This window comes from Gymnoscopelus microlampas (assembly GCF_963454915.1).
Source record: "Gymnoscopelus microlampas genome assembly, chromosome: 6".
NCBI classification, from domain to species: Eukaryota; Metazoa; Chordata; class Actinopteri; order Myctophiformes; family Myctophidae; genus Gymnoscopelus; species Gymnoscopelus microlampas.
The window spans coordinates 46,516,578-46,539,473 of record NC_139943.1 but is presented as its reverse complement, the minus strand read 5'-3'; the positions used below and the strand labels follow the sequence as shown (position 1 = coordinate 46,539,473).

The 22,896-nt window shown below is 40.2% G+C and overlaps 2 protein-coding genes across 5 annotated transcripts in view; one reads left to right on the top strand and one right to left on the bottom strand.

The window, feature by feature from the left end:
* Window positions 1–11,899, top strand: part of cib2 (calcium and integrin binding family member 2) — a gene marked incomplete at its 5' end in the record, with an annotated part of 13,016 nt that extends 1,117 nt beyond the window's left edge. Inside the window, 5 exons of one of the 3 annotated variants that reach the window (XM_084059866.1) lie at window positions 3,902–3,936; window positions 7,989–8,100; window positions 10,420–10,567; window positions 10,685–10,880; window positions 11,825–11,899. In XM_084059866.1, coding sequence (XP_083915992.1) covers window positions 3,902–3,936; window positions 7,989–8,100; window positions 10,420–10,567; window positions 10,685–10,880; window positions 11,825–11,846 — 513 coding nt within the window. In that variant the 3' untranslated portion in view covers window positions 11,847–11,899. Of the gene's footprint in view, window positions 1–3,901; window positions 3,937–7,988; window positions 8,101–10,296; window positions 10,568–10,684; window positions 10,881–11,824 lie in introns of all 3 variants that reach the window. The other 2 variants (XM_084059865.1, XM_084059867.1) reach the window with 2 other exon arrangements.
* A 4,600-nt stretch (window positions 11,900–16,499) lies between these two features.
* Window positions 16,500–20,836, bottom strand: LOC311047682 (uncharacterized protein). Of its 2 annotated transcripts, none has more exons than XM_084060482.1 (7): window positions 20,268–20,836; window positions 20,006–20,148; window positions 19,312–19,472; window positions 19,029–19,118; window positions 18,750–18,915; window positions 18,415–18,594; window positions 16,500–18,114 (listed from the first exon to the last, which is right to left on the bottom strand). In XM_084060482.1, exons 1-7 carry the CDS (start codon window positions 20,308–20,310, stop codon window positions 17,491–17,493), a joined length of 1,407 nt encoding a protein of 468 aa, XP_083916608.1. In that variant the 5' UTR covers window positions 20,311–20,836; the 3' UTR covers window positions 16,500–17,490. The 2 variants fall into 2 exon arrangements, with proteins under 2 accessions (XP_083916608.1, XP_083916607.1); XM_084060481.1 differs by having other exon boundaries at window positions 16,500–18,153; window positions 18,436–18,594.
* Window positions 20,837–22,896: the final 2,060 nt, after the last annotated feature.

Here is a 22,896-nt window from a genome sequence, read left to right as displayed (position 1 = left end):
GGGTCATAATTGGAAATACAAAGTATCCTACATGGTCTGTCTGCAACAAATAAGAAGCAATGGCTAAAATGACCCTCAGCTGATGGAAATCTTCCACTGAAAATATGATTTAGGCTATCTAATAGCTGTCTAATAGGTAGGCTATATTTGTATATTTTAGTAGACAATGCTGTATACAAGTAAAATCCTCAGTTACAAATGGATAAATTAACGTTGAGGATTTTACTGTGTAGAGACAACCCAAGACCAAGAGATATGCATTTTTAAAGCCTACAGTATATGAAATTAGATTAGTCCATTAGTCAGATCCATGCTTACATCATGTGGCATGATGATGCACAATAATGTATTTAAATTAATAGCAGAAGGCTCTGATTTCATTTCAACTGGAGGATCTTGTGGTCTTCGGGGGAACATCTGAGTAGCCCTAACCTTTAGTACTCTGTAACAATAGATGCCTTGTCCTGTGAAGAAACGCCAGCTATGCCTGCACAGGTTTATCATTACGATTAGGTGTGACTTAATAATTGATGCCAAGCCAGTATGATAGCATGCCTGGAAACACTACCCTTGGGAGATAACTTACTGCTCAAGAGCTTCTCTAGTTACTTCTGTTGCTCTTAACTGCCCTTATTAGAAATAACAATGTTGTCTGTCTGCAATTTAAGAATCGCACAGAGTTGCCATGTGTGGTATATGCCTGTATAGGATAATTTCCTCAGCACACTGCTGTAGTGACAACTCAAATTATCAGTGTAATATGCAGGAGACTGGAGTAGCCACACAGTGAAATCCTTAGTGTCTGTCTCTGAGAGTTATGGGTCCATTGGGTTAACTTACATTTGAACACTCTCTGAGTTGCGAATGGATAAATGAACTTCTGCTTTCTCTATTTTAAGTCTCTAAAATGGATCATGAATGTAGATGACATTTACAAATGTAGCTCCAGACAACTCAAATGAGACAAGAGAAATGTTAGAAGGAAGGCTGTCCTGTACTGACTGGAGCGACTGGTTTACATACACTTACCAAAAGTGTTTCTACTATATATGGCAGTGCTTCTCAAACATTTTCATGTCAAGGTCCCCAATATCATGCTACAGACCCGATTTGAAAAGATTGTGCAGCCAGGGACCACCATAAGAGAAAGTACATTTTTGTCATTCGATTTGATTTAAAACTAGAAAAAGTGCTTCTCGGAGCACAGGTCTCCGCCAGGTCAGGTAGGTTATTGTGGCCTCCTGGTGGCGCTATAATAGGCCAATGTGAAAAGGGTGCCATTTCTTCCTAGGCCTTGCATGGCAATAGGACACTGCATTCATGAATTGAGGCATTTTGTTCCAAAAATGTGTTTCGCTAAATTAGACCTGCTGGTGGCGCTATAAAAGGGCAATGTTAAAAGGGTAGCATTTGTTCCTCAACATAGTGTGAATGTGCATGCAAAGTTTGACCGCAATCGGACGCTGCGTTCATGATTTGCGGCATTTTTTTCAAAACAAGCCACTACTGCAAACTTTAGATGTGAATCTTAGCCAATCAGGATGGAATATGAAAAATGGATAAAATCGGAAGGAGAAATATAAAGAAATATGTTTTACATAAGTCGTCCTCCTGGTGGCGCTATAAAAGGCAGAAGTGAAAATGCAGCGCAAAGGTTTTTCCTTGACCTCTAGGGAGTGCTCATACCAAGTTTTACGCAGATCGGTGCAGTTATAGGTAAAAACACGAATCGGCCTGTTATAGCCACCACCATGCTGATTAGAAAATGTTCAAGTGGCATTTCTTCCTCGGCCTAGTGGGAATGTGCGTGCAAAGTTTCACGGAAATTGCATGCTGTGTTCATCATTTTAGGTATTTTGTTCAAAACGGAGCAGTCCTGCAAACTTTGGAAGCCATTTTTAGCCAATCAGGATGGAATATGAAAAATCTGAAAGACCTGTTTCGTTTAATGACTATAGAGATACTGTGTACCGATTTGCGTGATGATTGGACAAAATCTGTAGGAGTACTGTGAAAAAATGTGTTTTGTAAAAAGCAGCCTCCTGGTGGCGCTATAATAGGCCCATGTGAAAAAATTGGGGCAGAGGTTCGGAATTGGCATCCAGGGAGTGTGTGTGCACCGTTTCGCTGCGGTCAAGCCAGCGGTGCGGGAGATTAGCTGTTCACAGACGGACGGACACACACACACGGCCACACACACACGGACACACACACGGACACACACACGGACGGACGGACGGACGGACGGACAGGGGGTAAAACATACTCTCTCGCCATGCCATTTATACGCCACGCCATTTATACTAATGAAGGCTCTGTTCCATTTAGCGTAGCACAGTGGTTCTCAAAACTTTATTTCAAGGACCCCCATAACTCTGAGAGTGTACAAATGGAACCAAATGGACACTTACGGGTCCATTTGGTTCCATTTGTACACTCTCAGAATTACACACCCGTAAGGGTTCATTTGGAACCCCCTCAAGGAACCATGAGGGTCCCTGGACCACACTTTGAGACCCACTGGTGCAGCAGAGTGTTTCCAGTTAATTAATAGCCAACGTACACCCTGGCTCTGTTTGACCAGAATGGCACAGAGCCTTCATTAGTATCATAGGTAACACCTGTGAAGAAGTAAGGAAGAGGCCCAATTTCTTTCCAATATGGCTGCTGTGCATAGTAGAGCCCATTCCAAGCTCTGCATGGTACTGCACAGACAACAGACACACTTTCCTTTGCAGTTCTATCATGAAGGCAATATGGTCCAGTGTTGCACTAAATGAATTCAGCTCAGTCTGTCTACAAATAACTAAGATTAGTGGCTTGGTTGGTATTACATCACAGTAATGTCCCGGTATTTCAAATTAATGAGCAATTAACAATGCTCACAACCTAATGTCGATAAATTTTAAGGGGGCTCTATGAGCCCCCGCAAAGTTCCTAGCGTTGGTTTTGGCATTCTCTGGCATGCCACGCTAAACAGGGTAAACTGCAGAACTAAATCTTTGGCTTATAAAGCTGTCTCCGGAGGCTAACTGATAATACTCTGGTTCACACGCAGCTCAGCCCTATACTGATGTAACAGGGAACTTGAAATAAAACGAGATCGACTTGATTAATACCTGAGGGGAAACTGGCTTGTGCAGCGTGGAAATGTATATAGATAAAGCTGCAAGTAACAGGAGGAAATAGTTGTCCTGCAGAAGTCAGAACTCACACAAGCCTCGACACAATCTAAAATACAGCAGTCAAAATCTCAGAGTAAATCTGGACAGAAATACAGCAGGTGTGCAATGTGCAGGCTCAGCACCGTGCCATTTTGCAACTGCACTATCGGTGCACATGTGTGCAAAACTCTGGTGGATCCAGTGGGGCTGTTGGATCATATACTGTACATGCCCCTATATACGATAACTCACAGTGCAGACAACACCTGATCATGTTCCCTTGCCTCAATGTGTGTGTTGCAACTACCAGGTGACAACATGACTCTGACAACAAGTCATACCTTTAGTGATACTTGAGACCTCATTCAGGGCTTAGTGTAATAGGCGTTCTGTTGACTTGCAAGGCCCCATACTGTCATTCTATATGCCACCTGAGCCTGTCATTCATACCAGTGGTCCACATCGACCCCTAATACTGATGGTTTTCTAGTCAACCAAGTAGTTCATTGCACTCAACCTGGTATGCTTTTTGGTCTTAGAGCAGGGATGCAAGGTAATTAACTACACCGATTTTTTTTTTAGGACAAGGTACTCTACATTGCATAGTAGTGTATAAAATAAAATATATGATTTTGTATTGTGTTACCATTACTTTTTGTCTTTTATGTTTTGGCATTTGTTTACTTCTGCTTATTCATACTTATTCTTTTGACACACTGCTTTCTTTCCTGTCACAGGACTGCACTTACTTCACACGCAAAGAAATCCTTCGGTAAGTGGAGCCACCTCATATTCCTGTATCTACCTACCTTCTAGTACTTCTATGTACCCCTTGCTGATCATTTGGTAAAACAGACAGTCACAGTAATGTTAATGTACTGTATTGTGTAAGCAAGATTTGGTTTAAGCCACCCTCACTGTAGCGCATACAACACCAAACCAACTTGTGACTTATGATGTTATTACGAGCACAAGAGCGTAAGGATCATCCCAAAGTAAACTGACTTTGTTCTAACAGACAAGCTAGGCCTCTGGTAACCAGAGAACTGAGCATATGAGAGGACAGACAGACTAGACAGACCAGATGTCCCGAATCTTTCAGGACATCCGGTCACCCTTAGTCATAGATAATTAAACGTAATGCTTTCAAAGATAAAGATACAGTACAAACAGATTTGCACAGGGCACACTTCATAAAAGTGCCCAATTCTTCAGTTCCCACTTTGTAAGAGTGCCCAATTCTTCCCTGAGCCCACCTCACAAAAGTGCCCAGTTCTCCTGTATTTAAGGTTACAATTGAACTTGTTCTTGTGTAAATATAAGCAATTACTCAATTACTCAACAACATAGTCTACAATTTAACATCCTCCATCCCAAGCTCCAAAAAAGTATACAAAATGAAACACAGTATTATTTCATTGTTATGGTTGTGTCTACTGTTTATTAGATATTATATGATTGACAAAAGAGGGAGGGAGCCCTGAAATCAATATTAGGGCCCTAAACAGAGTTTAGAGTTGGGCAAACCCTGGTCCCAAGGCAGATTGTGGATTACATTTACCATGCTTTAATGGTGTAATCGGTCATGTCCTAATGACTGCTGCTCAACAATCAGTCCTACAGAGAAATAAATCACGTTAACATGCCATGAGACGCCTTCCCTTTCTCTCGGAATATAGCCTTTTTGTTCTTTCCTTATTGTATCTATGCACTGTACTTTTCCAAGTCAGCAGATACTTGAAGCTCTATTCAAGTCTGTCTGTCTGTCTGTCTGTCTGTCTGTCTGTCTGTCTGTCGCAAATTTCAAATGGACAGACACTTTTCCGACATCAAACATAATCCCTTAAATATTATCTTGGGTTTGATGATAGAACTGTGAATTTAATGAACTTCAGTGGTTACATATTACAACTACATATTACAACATATTACAAAATTGGGGCGAATTTCATTTGTACGGATTCATGTGTTGATAATATTACAATATAGGGCATTCTGTAATCTTTTTTCTTGCAGTTCTCATTAGAATGACATAGGCAGCTTTATATGAATCAAAAATGTAATTTGATCAAATCTAATGATCCATTACCGAAAACGAACCTATCTAATGAGATTACACTTGTCATGTTTACTGTAGCTGGGGGACATGGATATTTTATTTATAGCTCTATATTATGGCACTCTCAGGTTGCTTTTTTATCTAATCAGTGCATGTAGAATTGACTGTAATGGAATTACAGGTCATGAAATGTGTCAAGGCCATACAGTATGAGCATCATCAGTATTTCAGTAAGTTGACACTTGTTTGTTTGTTTGTCACATTACAAAGGCTGCACTCTTGTAAACACAATAACACAAATGGTCACAAATGTGATTAGATATGTACACATTAAACATAGGATACATTTTTATATGATATTTATCATTTGCATTTGGGTAAATAACATATTATTGACTCTAGACTCTAGACTTTCCTTTGCAATCATTCCCAACGTTTTCTGTTAATAACAAATTGCCATACAGTGCATGCCCCCCGAATTGTGGATGAATGGTGAATTGTTCCTCCACCATGACATTGAAACTGCCTTTGATTACAAGGCCAGCGGTGCGCTGAAAATGAAATTGACCATACCGAAATTGATCTCCATCAAGCGTAATAGCATCACATGTTTTATGACCTTCATAAAACATCCCTAGCTTGTGTTCCCAGCAGCACATACCATGACACAGTTATGTAAGGTGAAAGAAAAAAGATCATCACTGATCATTATGAGGTGGTCGCTTTGAGTTCCACAATTCTGCCTGAAACACCATGGAATACAGCTGTGTCATTCTTGTCCATTTTAGTCTTTTCAATGTGTATCATGTGTATAACAAAAATCTAAATTCCATAAGACAATGTTGCAGTTGACTTTATTGCATTTTATGAAGGAACAAAATGAACATAGTTAATAGGCACAGTTTGTTTGGGAGTAGGCCATTGCTTTTTAGATTGGAATGATGTTTGCAGTGATTTTGTCTTTTCAACAATCAAAATTAACCTTGGCTTCTTAGATTCTTAAATGAAAGTGGAAATGTATCTATACCATCGTGTAACTAATTAAACAGTTGGGAGATTCCAATGAGTGTTGAACCTATCAGAATGTAAACAAGTAGGACTCGTAGAATGCCTTGAGGTTTGTCCAATCAAATGACCTGACCAGAACAAACTGTTGTATGATCATTGCTGCAGCATCTGCATCATTCTGACAGCTTTATTTGATTTCAGCTTAATGAGTTTGTCCTCTAAGACCAGTGACCCTAGAGATTGATGACACTGCTAGGATGAGGAAACACGTGACAGGGCTGTTCAGGGGTCAGAGTGTAAGAGGGTTGTAGATTACTGCCGACCGCTGATGACACACTGTGTGTGTGGTAGGCTACATGCAGCCTCTGCAAGCTTACTGGATGCTCACCACAATAATAAGGCTATATTGCTGCTGGAGTAAAGCAAGAAACCCCCCCCACCCCCCCTTAACATCAGTTGAGTGTACACAAGAGTGTAGACATAATGGTCTATGATACTGATTATTTCCAAAGAAGTCCAGTCTTTTTGAATGTATACATTCCCTGACGCACCTGGTGGTGGTTGCATGCTGTATGGAGTTTACAACCAGGGACATCATAAAGTGGTGAAAAGTGATCAAGATTAATGGGGCCTGAAGCTACATGGGGCCCCACAGTATTAATGTCATGATCCATATACAGTATGCTTTTAGGGGCCTGGTATCATATCTTTTCATGGGACACAGTACTGTATTCCTGTGCCACAGCCCTTGTTACGGCGCCCTGCGTGGAGTGATAAGCGGTGATCACCGCACTAGTATGACATGTCTAATGTCTCTCCACTGACTCTTATTAAGCAGCAGATAGTAGTAGAAGCATTGGTGTAAAGTAACTATACTACTGTACTTAAGTACAATTGTGAGTTGTTGTTGTTTTTTTAAGGTATTAAAAAAACAACAACAGGTACTTTCTTCAATATTTTCAATTTTCAATACTTTTACTTGTACTCCACCACATCACAAAATATTGTACTTTTACTAGTCACTAGTTACTTTGAAGATTTTGGTTATCATTACAAAACACACAAACTCCAACCACTTCAGCCCTATATATATTTTGGCCATTTGAAAATAGCAGATCTACAAGCTCACAATGCGTCGCATCGCGACGCATTGTGAGCTTGTAGATTGTCTTTTTCAAAACAAAATGTATACATTTTGAACTTGTAAAATGGGAAATTCTGCACCATGATTACTTTTACTTTTGGTACTTTAAGTATATTTTGATGCAGATACTTTTTGTACTTTCACTCAAGTACTTTTTGAATATGGGACTTCTACTTGTAACGAGTGTAAGAGTATATCTACATTGCAGTATTGATACTTTTATTTAAGTAAGAAATGTGAGTACCTTTACCACCACTGAGTAGTAAGTAAGCCTTGCCGAGCAAAGGCACATAGGGCAGGAAACTGTCTCTGTAGCGTGAGGCAGCTTGATGTACAAGTACATTCCTTGGACATGACGCTAGTATGACGCAGGGAGGCATTGGGTCCCATTTTCAGAGACTTTGGAATGACTCGGCCAGGGTTCGAACGCTAACCCTCCAAACTCATAGCGGACCCTTTAACCTCAATGCCACTGAGCTGAGCAGCAGATAGTGTTGTTTTCATGCTGTGATCAGTATCTGGCACATTACAGTATGTCTTGTATGACAGGCTGTGATTCAGAATAAATGTGATGATACAAGCAGTACTGCTGTCTTTTGTTTGTGTGTTCTAGGTTGCACGGCAGATATCATGAGCTGGCCCCACATCTTGTACCGATGGACTACACTAACGACCCAGAATGTCAAGTGCCGTTATCCTTAATAGTCAACATGCCAGAACTAAAGGTAATTTCTTACTAAAACCGGATAAAGTATAGGCAGGCTCTAGGTTCTAGAAGCTATGGGATTGACATGATATGAGCCCGATTGGTTGAAATTGTTCTGGACCTGCCAATGTAGTCAGACATCACCTTTTAGTTTTACTGACTTGTTGTTTATTTTTTTTATTTTTTTGCATCTATGATGGTATGTCTCCATTATTACCATGGATACAAAAGTATGAAAGCCATATTTTTCATTTCAGCTGGACTAAGGGGATGCACATTCTTTAGTTGTAAATGATGATGCATACCCATACTTTACGGGGGAGTGTCTTTGTTCTGTCAGCATGATACTCTGAAAACTCAGCAGGTGATATCTGATGCCCCCATGCCCGTACATTACATAACTTGTTGTCTAAGGACTCTATATGTTTGCCAGTAAAGCAAAGGAGGCTTATTTCCCCTGAGTATTGAGTAAGTGATTTTTTTAAAACTGAAACTGTTAGCGAGATGTTTTTTGAAGTGCCAAGCATGTTCAGTGAATGAAGGTGACCACGGTTGTGTCAAAAGTCAATGAACGTGACATGTTTCTGGTGCGAGGTGAACTACGAAGTAATAAGCAGGTCAGCTAAAAAGCTATGTTTTATTACTGCCATTTGAGTCATATTAATTGGAAAGAACCAATAATCACACAGGAGAGTCCATAGACGATAAAACGATAGATGGCCCCGTGCATCGACCAGCATGCTATCCAAGTTGGCAAGCATTGGTGGATGGAATAGGTTAACCTCCCCCATCTCAGCCAATCACAGGCCATCTGAGCTCACGTTTTCCCCTGCAATCCTAGGAAAAGAATAACCTGACCTGAACTCCAAGCTGACAGCAGACAAACACTGGCAGCATCAGACCAGTGCTAATGTGGTCTGACACATAATCTAATATGCCCTCTTTTTTATGAGACAGAATTTATTTTTAAATGCCACCTTCCCTGTTGTTTGTACCCTGCCACATCCTGTGGGCTTGTGAAAGTTAACTTTATGTGAAAAGGTTTGTGAAGGACTTTGCAATGCTATGCAACATGAAAGAAGTATCTCAACATTTCTCCGACATATTAGGCAGAAGTACACACTAGTTTATATAGAGTCCACCTCCACAGGGGAGTACAGTTTTTAGCACAGTCTCATAATGTGTCCTTCCTTTGGACATAATTGGCCTGTGCCTGTAAAGCTGTCACAGGCCAGCTGCGGGAAGACAGACCACTCAAGCAAGGATTGATGAAGGCATGGGAATTTACACGCTTGTCTCCAAAGTCCTGTAACTGTAATGCATCATAACTGTAAATCTAATCCTTGCTTGCCTCAGCATTTGTGTTAATTAGCTTCGTTGAGGAGACTGGCATATCAATGGCCATTTTCGAGGATCCATTCAGGAATTACAGAGGTCCTGGTGCCAAAAGCCATTTTGATGTTACATTTGGAGCTGGAACATGTGGGCATAACAAGAGCTCTCAAAGCAATTCATTACACACACATCATAGAGAAACTTGTATCTCAGATGTCCTTTAATGATGACCTCCTCTCTGCTCTATGATTGTACTGTGTTGAGTCAGCTAATTGCGAGAGATCTTCAGCTATGGACAAGAACCAGAGGAGAAAATAAAGACACCGTCATACCAGCAATGAGATGGAGTCAGCCTTTCACTGTGAAACACTGTGCTCAGCAGAACACACCCAACCTACGTTTTGCAGCATATAAACAACAGCCTATAAACACAGATTGGCCATGAAACTGTCATGGTCATGAAACGTGCAACACACAGAAGTTGAGATACTTTAGTCAAGAAAATTAGTCAAGAAAAACACTTGAAAGTGTTGAAGCCACTGTGTTATTAGAAAACCGAAGGTATGGAGCCCATATCTTCATGAACTGTCCATTGGGAGAGTGAAGCATTCAGGTCAAGTATTCAAGAGCTAGTTTTAGTAAGAGGTTTACCGTTTATCCTAAAGATATTCTTTCTAGCTGCATATACAACTCAAACTTTATTTACAGAAAAAAACACAAAGACAAGAAAAGTGCGAATACTTTAACTGATCGTTCTGTCCTTGTTGTGTGGTGTTACTGTTTTCTACTGTGTTGTGTATACTCTTTTGTTTTCTTGTTTATATACAGTATACTGTATGGTGCAAGATTAATTTCCTTATTGAGCAAGTTAAAGTAACAGACAATCAATCAATGTTCCTTGCTATGTATTATTTTTTTAAATATTTTTTTGTTATCTGTATATTACTGTATGCTATTCACGGTTTTGTCAGACATATTAAAGTTTAACCGCCTTTATGTGCAGGAAAACCCGTTCCGAAACCGGATAGTGGAGTGTTTCTCAGAGGATGGACAGGGGAACCTCAGCTTCAATGACTTTGTGGACATGTTCTCCGTCCTCAGTGAAACGGCCCCCAGAGAGCTGAAGGCCATATTTGCCTTCAAGATATATGGTAAAGGTGGACTTCTCTAACAAACCCTCACCTTGGGTTCCTCCTATTTCCCTGGACTGTGTTTAAAATGAATCTTAGCTATTCTAATGCATTTCCTGTTCCTTGTGGTGTCCACAGATTACAATGTGGATAATTTTCTGTGCAAAGAGGACTTGGAGAAGACTCTAAACAAGCTGACGAAGGAGGAGCTGACTGCCGAGGAGGTGGACCTGGTGTGTGAGAAGACCATTGAGGAGTCCGATCTGGACGGGGACAACAAACTCTCCTTCGCTGACTTTGAAAACATGATATCTAGGGCTCCTGACTTTTTAAGGTACTGTATGCACTACAGAAAGGTTCTCTCTGATTATACTATAGTATGCTATTTGGGGCAAATGTCTATATATAACAAGCTCAGAATAGGGGCGCTATAGGGCTCATGTGGTTAATTTCCAGATGCAATTTAATGTGTAACTACAATTACTTTTGAGCAGTGATTATAGGGTATCTGATGGCCAATCAGAATCAATTATTCTCCATGGTATAGTATAAAACATGATTTGCATCCATTTATTACAACGCAATGTGCTACATATTCCAAAATGTACAAAAGAATGGAGATAATATTTTCTAGTCAAATTATTTTCTTTTTTTTAAACAGAAATGTGAAATATGGACAGAATTTGAATATGATACGCCCCTTAAAAGTTAATCAACACATGCATGCCATGTAGTATTAGTCATGGGCTGTGTCTCCTTAGCTCAGCCCCCAGTCGGCTGTTTGTCATTTTAGTGGCTCTCTGCTCTCATTATTGTCACCCTGAGCTTCCAGTATGTGCCTTCATTTAAATGCAAACGGCCCATGTCTGATTTCATTGCCAGTCAGAAGCATGCTGAAACACTAATCACTTATGATGGGTGACTCATATTAACACCACTGGTGTGTCTGCAGATAGAAAGAGGTCATTCTAATGATCTTGAAAAGCAGATAACAGTTTCAGTGCTCTGTCAGTGATCTGGCACATGTCTGTTAGGTCACAGTGTGCGTAAGGAGAGTAGGATCTAAATGCGCTCTGAGGAGCACAGATCTCTGCCAGGCTGGGTGGCCTACCCAGAGCTGTGTCAGTTCCTGGGGTGTGGCAGTAGATGAGAAGCCGCGGGGGACATAGAGTTGCAAATTTAAAGTGCTTTTTGAGGTGTGCTCTGTAGGGGCCCCTCAACATGCTATTCCAATTTGATTGTGAAAGTTTTCGTTTTTTGTCTTATTTGTGCCTGCAGTACCTTCCACATTCGAATCTAAGAGTGTTCCTTGGGAAGCTTCCCACGTTGGTCACATGGTGAAGATGTTGGACACATCTGGACAGACCCTCCCTGACTCTACCCAGACCGTGCTACATTATACAACAGCACAGTGCCTATATCTCCTATTTCCTCTCAAACTTCACTCCTCCTTTGCCTGCTATCTGTGAAGTCTGTTTAGTGGGGAACTGTATGACTAAATAAGACTGGTTCTCAGGATGTCTCAGCTCTTTATATGAATTTATTGAATTAATTTACTTTCTTCTTTGATGAAACGCAGGTTGTTTCATGTTTTAAAGAAATAATAGGGCTTGACCAAAATGTGTCACATGTGGGGAGAAAAGGCTACTTTTTACATTTTCTAGAAAGAAAAACAAGGTATTAATATGAACCCTTTTTACTGTATCTACTTCTGCCAGACACTGGCATATATTAATGTTGGATATATTAAGGTTACGCAAAAAAAACTTATATCGATGTATGAATGAGATTACTGTGTGTCCAATATGTCTTCCTCCAACAACACAGCAGATATTGTTTGAAACATGCCTGGAGAGTGATAATTTAGCTATGCAATAATTGTATTTGCAACATGCATGAACAGAACTGTGCTCTCTATCTTGTTTACATTGCATTGCTTTTGTCATGTTAGTTTGTGTCCTTTCTTGTTAGAACAGGAGCACAATGACAATCACATCTTACTATTTTCCAATTGAATGAAGGGCTCATGTCATCTGAATGTGAATACGTTAGCCTCTAGCATCTCTACATTTTATCTCCCTGTTGTCTCAGCTGATTCTTTAATAAACATTTCCCAGCGTGAATAATGGGAATTACTGGGCTTAACTTTTAATAAAGTACTCTTCTGTTTGTTTTGTGTGAATCAGATTTGTTGAAAGCATTTGTCTCTGCTTTGCTTTCACTGGACATGGGCACAACTGGGTGTGCGCGCACGCACGCACGCACGCACGCACGCACGCACGCACGCACGCACGCACGCACGCACACTCGCACGCACGCACGCACGCACGCACGCACGCACGCACGCACGCACGCACGCACGCACGCACGCACGCACGCACACACACACACACACACACACACACACACACACACACACACACACACACACAAAATAATTATGGAAGAATGGAGACATCAGCTTTTTTGACATTGGATTTACATGGAGGCACAATGAAATAGGTGGGAAGTATGGCCTTCACATATAAAGTAAATATTAAAGATTACCCTACATCATGAATCCTTTCCAGTGACTGAACTGACCTGAAACTTGCGTGAGTTATAAGATTCTACCCACGTACACTGTGGGCTACTCGGCTCATCTCATCCCATTCAGGAATGGTTGAAGAACAATAAAGATCACATCATTATGTCTATGCGTATCCCATTGTACAACCCCATGACATCTTAAGCAGAATGAGCTCATTAGGAGTGTGAGCTGCCTCAGCATTTACCATTACTGTTACATGCACAAAGCCCAGTACATTTCACAAAGCAGTTAGAAGCTGTCCTTAGTCATGTTTGTTGGGTGATGATTCACTATAGTTATCCTACTTTGTGCACAACGGGGCTGATTTATAGAAACTGGGTTATTTGATTGACGTCTCCCTTATAGGCTGGACTAGTGAGGAAAAAATAACTGGCAGTGGTAAGCTTTTCATTTTGTCAATGACAAGTGATGTTCTAATGGTGCATAATTAGCATTACCACATATATTGACAGGTAACAGGACTTGACCATGAATATGCTATTTGCATGCTATTTGCATAATCAGTTAGTTGGGCTTGGGCGAATGGGAAAGAAGTTGAGGAACTGTGGTGGCGAGCCGTGTGCAGTCATCAGAGAAGGCAGTGCCACACTAATATGCAGTTAATTCCTCATGCTGTTACCTCCAGCTTGCTTTATGGGGGCAGTATTAAATATTCGGGGCAATATATTGCTGATGGTGCGGCTTCATTAATTACTGCCCTCACAGAGAACATCTGCTGATTTAGATTCCGACAGGGCGGCTTCTGGTGGACTGTGATACGGGGGCTCAGTGTGGCTATAAAGCAGCCATTGGAGTGTCATCTCAGCTGGGCCCCTGCTGGAATGGACAGTTACAGTATGCAGCCTTGTTTGGTTGTATTTACAGTCAATGGCTGTGCCCGACTCCATTCTTCACTCCATTCTCTAATCCAGGGGTCTTCAACGTTTTCAGGCCAAGGACCCCCTAGCTGAGAGAGAGATGAAGCAGGGACCCCCTCTATATTGTATAAAATTGTGCTGCAGATTAAACAAGATCTTTTTTAACTTGGTCTGCTCTTTTTTTCCCTATACACATATACCTCTTTGCCAAAAATAGACATCGCCTCGCAGAGCTTGTAGATCTGCTATTTTTGGCTAAAGTACTCCTCAGAAATGGGATGCTAGTGGTTAATGTAAAAAATATCATATCACACAAAGATTTGGAGGCCCCCCTGTAGTAACTCTGAGGACCCCCTAGGGGTCCCGGACCCCCTGTTGAAGACCCCTGCTCTAATCTAATCAGTTAGGAATTAAACTGGTGCCATTAGGGTTACATAACATGAGCACTTTAAAAAACATGTTTTTAGTATTCAATGGCACTTTAAAAGAGAATACTATTGAGGTGCGGCAGGCAGTGGACAGTCTGCCCTCTGTGAATATGATCTCCAGATTTAGCCCCCTTAAAACAGATTCAGCCAATTCATGCACTCAATTTAAATTCAATTTGTACTTTGTGATCCATTCCACTTTAAAAGGAAATGCTGCTGTTATGACTCCTATGAAATCTGAGTGTTTTTTATGAGCACACAGATCCAGAAATGTGATATTAATCAGCTGTGACAGGTTAACGTTTTCTAATTCACGTGAGGGAATTATTTGACAGATTTCTAATGTTGTTTCCAAGCATAAACCATTTGCTGACTGATGAGTGAAGGGACAATGTACATTTCAACTGATAAATTAATTGTGCACCTGAATGTTTCTCAAAGGCACCTCTACTGTATAAATTATGCAAAATAAATTATAATGTGGGTCTTGATAGTAAAATATATAACAAATTAAGGTTGTATCATTATTTGAAATAGAAGTTTTATGACTTACTGTTACATACAGTAGATAGATTCCATTACAGGGCCCAACAGAGCAAGCCTATGTTGTCAAATATTCAAATGCAAAAATAAAGCTAATGTTATCAGAATGGAAGAGAGCAACCAACAACAAAAGATAAGATCAATGAACAACCTTTAAACATCCATGACCACAACTTCCCCTACGTGCATGCTGCACACATGCTGCTGAGGCCTTTATGCAAACGATTTTACTGGAAATGGAGCACACTGCTGACGGAAGCAGGCTTTAATCAAAATATTTTCATGCTCTGAACACATTATGCACATTGATTTAGCTGAATTCCCCTGGCTGTTCAGTTTGGCATTATCATAACTGTGAGGTTGCTCCTATTTACATCAATATTAAATATTGTACATTGTGTATTCTGCTTAACTTTCATATAATACCCTGTTATTATATTTAAATACTATGATATTCACCTCTGACAGTGTGTCACTACTGTGATGGAATGAGTATTTTCTGAGAGAACATGTCAAGCCCTCATGAATCACCACCTTCTTGGAAATGGTTCCCAATAGATTGATTGGGAAGAAAGACCAGCCCACAGATCTAGTATACCAAACGCCTGGGAGGGAAGTCTGCAGGGGTAAACTGACAGGATACATGCATTTCGCTTTATGTCCTTGATGAATGATATTCATACAACGCATAGGCATGCAATAATAAGACTCTCTGATGTGAAATGCTACTGTACACATGCCTTTTATTCAAGAGACCTTAGTTTTGAGACTCTTTTGCAGTGTAAATACTACATTTGACAGGCTACTTGATTTTTTAGATCATTTACAGGAAAACACTGCAAAAGATATAATGTATGCCCTTTCAAAACGTTAAGTTGGTATTTCTGCATAATTATGGTCAAGTGAATTCAGAATTTAGTGTAAGCATAAATTGCTTCCATCTTTCATTATTATTATCAGATTACTGATGCAGGTTTTACAAGACGGTCACAGTGAAAATGTAGCATGCACCGTATTTATTAGACTGAAGAGAACAAAAAGGCTTGTTGTGTGAGAATTCTTCTCACATGGAGGATTAACTGCAAAATGCATGTATTTCTCCTCTTCATCTGTTCAATTTAGCGGCGGTATACCCGGACATTGCCTGTGTCCTTGGGGGATATTGACTGATAGCATTATCTCCCGCAGGATTTACTACCCAGCCTGGCAGTTACAGCTGGTGAAAAATAGAGCCAGTGAGGGAGCTCTCTGCCTGAACTCTCCTGACCTGTGTGTATCTGACTGTCTGCCTCTTTGTCTAACATTTGGGTTTCCATTCAAACATTCAAACATCGGCCTAGATGGTTTATTTTATCATCCAATTAAGGTATTCAATGTATTGTGTTTAATAGATTTATGATATTGGCACAGTCAGTGTCCAGCACATAAGAAGGAATCTCAGTTGTATTTTCATTTTCAAGAGGAGTTAAAATAAATAAATAAAATAAATAAATAAATAAATACAGATATAGATAAATACAGTGATTATATTCTTAGTTTAAATGGATAAAAAGCACAATGTAAGCTTAGATGCAACATATATATATATTTTTGTATATTATAGCTATATATAACTATCACTTTTTTCTCCCAATTTAGTATGTTATGCCAATTAATTCCTCCCACTGCTTGCCCCCGCTGTCATACCCTACTGGCTCACCCAGGAGGACATAGCGCCTCCGTCCTACTCCTCCTGTTCTGACAGGCACTGCCCCAGCCCGTAGGAGTACGTGTGGTGACAAAGATCACCCTCCCCACGCCTGAACTGTGTTTGTATAGACGCTCGGCAAGCCGGATGCACCACAGTGGTTTGAACCCTAGACTCTGCAGTAGTGGGCAGGTACTTGACCCCTGCACGACCCGAGCACCCAAAATATACAAATTAAACGGTAACAGATTAGACTATGATAGTGTTATTTAAATTGTTTACAACAGTAAATAGACAAATAACCACCTCCTCTGGGGTCCAGTGAAGAACAATCTGCATTGTCATATGAAGAAACGTTAAGACATTTACAGTTTCCAGCGTTATTTAATATAGAAGACACAGAGGAGATATGATTGAGGTCTGTAAACTTGTGCACCAGATATATGATTTCACTTTCGAGACACTTTTTTCGTCCACTTTTGAGATAATAAGTACAAGTTGAGAATTCCCTAAAACTGTTACCACTAAACTGTCACTCTGAAAAGAGACTGGTAAACCAAGGGAATTTAAAAAAATAAAAAATGGAATTATGCATGTATATGTATTGTATGTATATGTAGGATTGTATGTGGGTTACGGATGTATTGGTGGGGTGGGGTGAGTGAGTGAGTGGTGGCTTGCAAGGTAGTATGTTGTGAATTGTGAACATAAATTTATCACAATATAAAATATTTATATTATGTTCAGTCTGGCGTCCTGTGCATCCTGTGCCAGAGATGTTTCAATACATTTCAATAAATAAATGAAAGGAGATAAAAATTGTCTATTTACACAAAATGTTAATGACGGTTGTTGGGTTTAAATTGGGCCGTTGCCCCTCTGAACCCATGCTCTGGAATCTGCTCATATGTGTTGTCAAGGAAGAGGCGATTGAGAGTCGCTTCACTGGGGACCTCAGCATACATGGGCTCACTGTCCTGCTGGAATACAAATGATCCATTGCCATTGGCTTTGAGTTGGTGGCCAGGTGTGCCAGCCAGGCAGTAGACAGGGGATTCATCACGCAGGTACTCCAGACTGTGGCTGCCTGTGGGCCTTTGTTCCTGTAGCTGGGGACGGCGAGCGTTATGTCTCGGAGGGTCGGGAGAGAGTCTTGGTGGGGTAGGTGAGGCTGCACTCGGCCTGTAGCGTTTATTTGTGTTATTGTCCAAATGTGGCATAGAACTTCCCCTGATGTCCAGCAGTGTGAGTTCGGAATACACAGTGTCTGAACCTACGGCGGGTCTGACCCTGCTCTGGTTCTCCCTTTGACATGTCTGGGTTGTTGTTCTCCCTGGTGAACCCCCGTGTGAGCTCCCCAGACAGCGGGGTTGGGCTCCGGGATTTCCCCTGGGTTTGTGCTTCTTCAGATGGGCGTACAAAACATTGCCCTGGGCAGAGCTCTCGTCATCCAGGGCGCTATTCTTGAAGGGCCCGCTACACCTCGGCAAAGGTCGTACCACCTGTTGACACAAGTTGGATTGTAAAACTGAGTTTTGTAGAATAGGATTATAACACACATATTCATTTGAGAATATCAAGGATACTAAAGATATTGTAAGAGTCTTAGTTCACCTTCATCAGAGTGCGATGAATCACTCTAATGAAGGCAAACATGTTGTTGACACACATGTGTATCAAGCAGAATAAATCCTTTTTTTAGAATATCTTCATAGGAATGCTATTGTATAAGAAAAAGAGTGCCTTTGTATATTTTTTCAAACTCCAGAGTCACAGTTACCCACCCCTGGTGTTCTGTTGCTCTTTGGTGGCACTGTGGTGGGCTGCTGTGTGGTTCTGTTGCTGTTGTTGCCGTTCCAAATGTTCTTCACAGCCCTGACACTGACTACAGGCTTCTCTTTAGGCATGACTTGGATTATGTCATACAGGTCTCCATTGATTGCCTAGATATAAACAAAAGAATACACCAGTAAGAGATGCATCCTTATACACCACATGCATCCCCAGACAGCAAACAATTGTGTTTTAAAATATAGAAAATATACATTTAGATTTTGCTGTATGTGTCACAACATAATGTGAGTGATCTAATCCTTACCTCAAAACATGAAGATGTCAAATACTCTCCAAACGGCTGGATGGGGCTCGTCTTGTAGTGTTCTATCAAGTCGGAAAGATTGTTGTGCCCTTCTATGTCCCCAGAGACTATGAACCGTCCCTCTTTGCTTTGGTTTATCACAAAGTGTCGACACCGGTCCCTGCCTCTGAAAGAGACGAGAGGTTTTTACATTACAGTATTTGAGCCCATGACTACAACAGGCTTTCTTAAATGCCCCATGTCATAACAGGCTGTTCTACAGGTAAATCAGGTACTCACTTGTAGGAGAGTATGTAGCCAATAGCCCTGTCACTGAGACGGATCAGGAAACAGCCCAGCTGTTTGTCTTGTAGGGCTTCCTCAGCATCCCTGCAAGATGGACAGCTATAAGCTTTGACACATTGAACCCCACACTTCTATTATCTCCCAAAACATTAATGTCCTCCTTTAAGGATCGGATTAAAGCAAATTCATTTCAGAAGATACATTTTACACAAATAGCCTATTATGTTCTATTGTTTATAGTTTTATTGTTCCCAGATATATATTCATATGATCTTACTTTCTGGCGATGAAGCCTTGGAACCAAGCGGGGAACAAGCCATTGAGAACAATGAGTGGGGCTTGGGTCTCTGTGAACCACTTCAGTGCTAGTTCCCTGAGTGTCCCCTCTATCCCCTCTGACAGAGGCTCCACAGGCGCCTTCTTCTGCTCCATCCGGTCCTGAACAAACACAACAGGACAGAGGTCGGTACAGCTGATCGAGACATCTATACTGACTGGGTATCGTTCCACAGCTATTTTATAAATACATGCATTTACTTTTGGGAAATATAGATTTTTTTTTACAATATCACAATTTAGCAATTTAATTAAAAAAATGTTAACCACATCAGCCCTGGTATCCCTATTTTGGGCAAAATGTCAGGTCTTTTCAGTTGAAAGTTCTTAAAATTACATTAAAAAATTGCCAAGCTTGCATCGTGATGCGTTGAGAGCTTGTAGATCACTTATTTTCGCTTGTGGTGAAACAAAAAAATGTTTTTACAAATCTATAACCTCGGGAAAATGTCATATGTTTTCACCAGTAGCCTACTAAATTCAAAACCCATGAAAATGAATGGATTTTGTGGCTCCACAAACTGTTGACAATACTGCTGTTATAGTCATGCTTGTTTTCAAGGCATACTCCTTGCCTGGTACTGTGATGATGAGTGAAGGATTTTGTAAAGTTGGTATTGAAGAGTATCCTTTACCTTAAGTCGAAACATGAGACAAGTCCTGAAGCGGTGAGCCTTAGGGTGTTTCTTCTCCATTGGGCTTTTCACTAAAATGTTGCAGCTCTGATCGGATCTAGGCTTCAGTTGTCTGAACAGTACACCCCACGTTCTTCTGTTCTCTACCAAATCAACAAGGAAAAAAAAACTTTTAAAAACCTTTAGGATAGACTGTATTGGCAAATAATACAATGTATAATATATAATTTATAGATACAGTCCGCTAAGATTAAGCACATACCTGTTGATGAGGTTAACAATGTGTGACTTGAGCCTAGTGTCATCTCAACAACCGTTATAATGATTCTCTTATCTTGTGACCTCTCTCTATGGTGATAACTGAAGAAGAGCACTCTGAGGGAGTGAAATTTATAGAACGGCACCCTTATTTCCACGAACCTGGAAAGTGGTGGCTCACTGTAACAGTAAAGTTCACACAATTCATACAGTTCATTTGCATATGAGAAAGGGCTTTCACCATGCAAGTTTCCTGAAGAGAAATGGAAAGTACAGAAACATGCGGTTTCCGTTAATGTTTAGATCACTGCCTGGCAACAGGGGTAGGTTTGCGCACAGACTGAATACCTAATGGGAAATACAATGCTTGTTGGCAACTGTTTTGTTTTTCTCTTTGACTTTGGGGTAACAAATGTGTACAATCCGGAAATATTTGGGAATATCCTTTCTATTGAGATAGATGGTAAAAATGAACAGGTTTTGCTGTGAAACAACAACAACAACATTTGTTTAATTAATTATTTCCACATACAGTAAAGCCATGTTTTTAAGCCTGTGATGTGCAATGATTAACTCATATCCATCATGGTAGAGTCAGTTTCCCTCACTGTGATGAGTAGGCTCAGTTTCTGCTGTGGACCCTCCTGTGGGGGAGACAGCCTATGAAGCCTACAGCAGAGTATATGTGTCATTGGTGTACACATTAAGGTTGATTTTAGTTTCACTAATCCGCTAGGGTATGGGCTACCAATATACCCATTACCATTCTACCCATGACTAACTATTCTGTCACCTAAAATGACAACATTATTTTAACATCATCTTTGCCTCTGTGTAAAGCTTTGTTTATGACTCAAGTGTGCTTCTAGAAATGTTTCAATATTTTCTCAAATGTAATGAGTGAAAGAAATAAACAATATAAATATACTGTGTGTACATACATACATACATACAAACATACATACTGTACATACATACATACATACATACATACATACATACATACATACATACATACATACATACATACATACATACATACATACATACATACATACATACATACATACGTACGTATATATAGCTGTATGTAAGTACATATAATGCTGGAGGTGAAGCATGTTGATTTTTACCTCAACAGTAGGCTACATGCTATTGTGCTGTCATAAGGTGACAGCAAAGAAGATTCAAGATATACAGGAAATAAATGATAAGTGCTCTTACAAGTAACCAGGGTTGCATTGCTCATGGGACGGCCTAACACGCTGTGCAACAACCTTTTTGAACAGGAGCATGCGCAGGCACATGCATAGATTTAAAACAACTTTAAATTCACACCTCAACAAAGTTAACAAAGGCTGCCGACCGCCGGTTGTCACACCAGCATTAATTAACATGTATGACAATGCAGTTTGCACTTGAGCTTTTTGCACTTAGGTAGTTTAGATAATGATTTTATTTGTTTTAACACACTTTTGACATTGAGTCTTGAATGTGATATTCCTGAGACTGTAGCTGCTGTGTTGGTTTTTAGCGCACAATGAATTTCACATGCCTTTTACTTCAACTTGTAATTGGTATTGTTGACAATAAAGTTGAACCTTGAACCTTAACATAGGATTAACATAGGAATGAACCTAGATGCATATCAATTGTCCATTGTGTGACCTGTAGTGTAGGTGTTAAGCGACGTGCGCGTGACGTCATTAAAATAGAGTGCAACCCTATGGTGCAACCACGTTCCAATTCACCAATGCAACACCGCAATACTGTAGCAGTGTGTCATCCACACAAACACAGACACGCATGCACACACACAAACAAAAACAACACAGAGCCTGACTACAATATCAGAAAGGTTACGCGTCGGTTGACATTGGAAAGATGTCAACTGTTGGTGTTGCAACATGATAAAAAGGAAAGGAGAACCAGTCATTTCCACCTTCCTATAGGTAGTCTATACTGCCTTAGTGCCTTCAAAGCCTACGAACAGTCTGCATTTTTGGTCAACATATTCAAATAATTGTATTTGTCTCAGAGTCAAATCAACCATCATGAATACATGAAGTGTAATATCAATATACCTATAATAACCCATTTTGCTGGACAGGTGCACTTAGGGTTTTGCATGGCAGTATAGAACAGCATTCTCAATTACATTTAGGCATTATTGTCAAATTGAGAATTTTATATATTGTTTATACCAATGTGGAAAACCAGGGTAGCACATTATGGCAATAAAGGATGCAGACCTAAAGATACTGATGTAAAAAAAAAAGAATAAGTAGTATGTATAGGCTACTGTAGCCTACATAGATTAACCTTTCCTTGGTGCGTCATCTGAATACCATGACCTTAGCCTACATGTCTGTGAGTGTGTCAGTAGGTAGGTAGCTACAGCAAACTAGAAGAATGTTCTTCTTTTTTTCTTTCTATTTTATTTTAATCATTGAGAAATTCCAACAGAGAAATTCTATGGCATAAAACAGTAGACTAGTAAAAAACAAAACCGAATATTTAAAAAATAATTATGGTCTCAAAAACGTTGAGCTTCAAAACAGCACTCAGCCTACTGTAGTGCAATCTAGACTGAGAGCTAAATGTTTCCTTTAAAAAAAAAACAACAACAACAA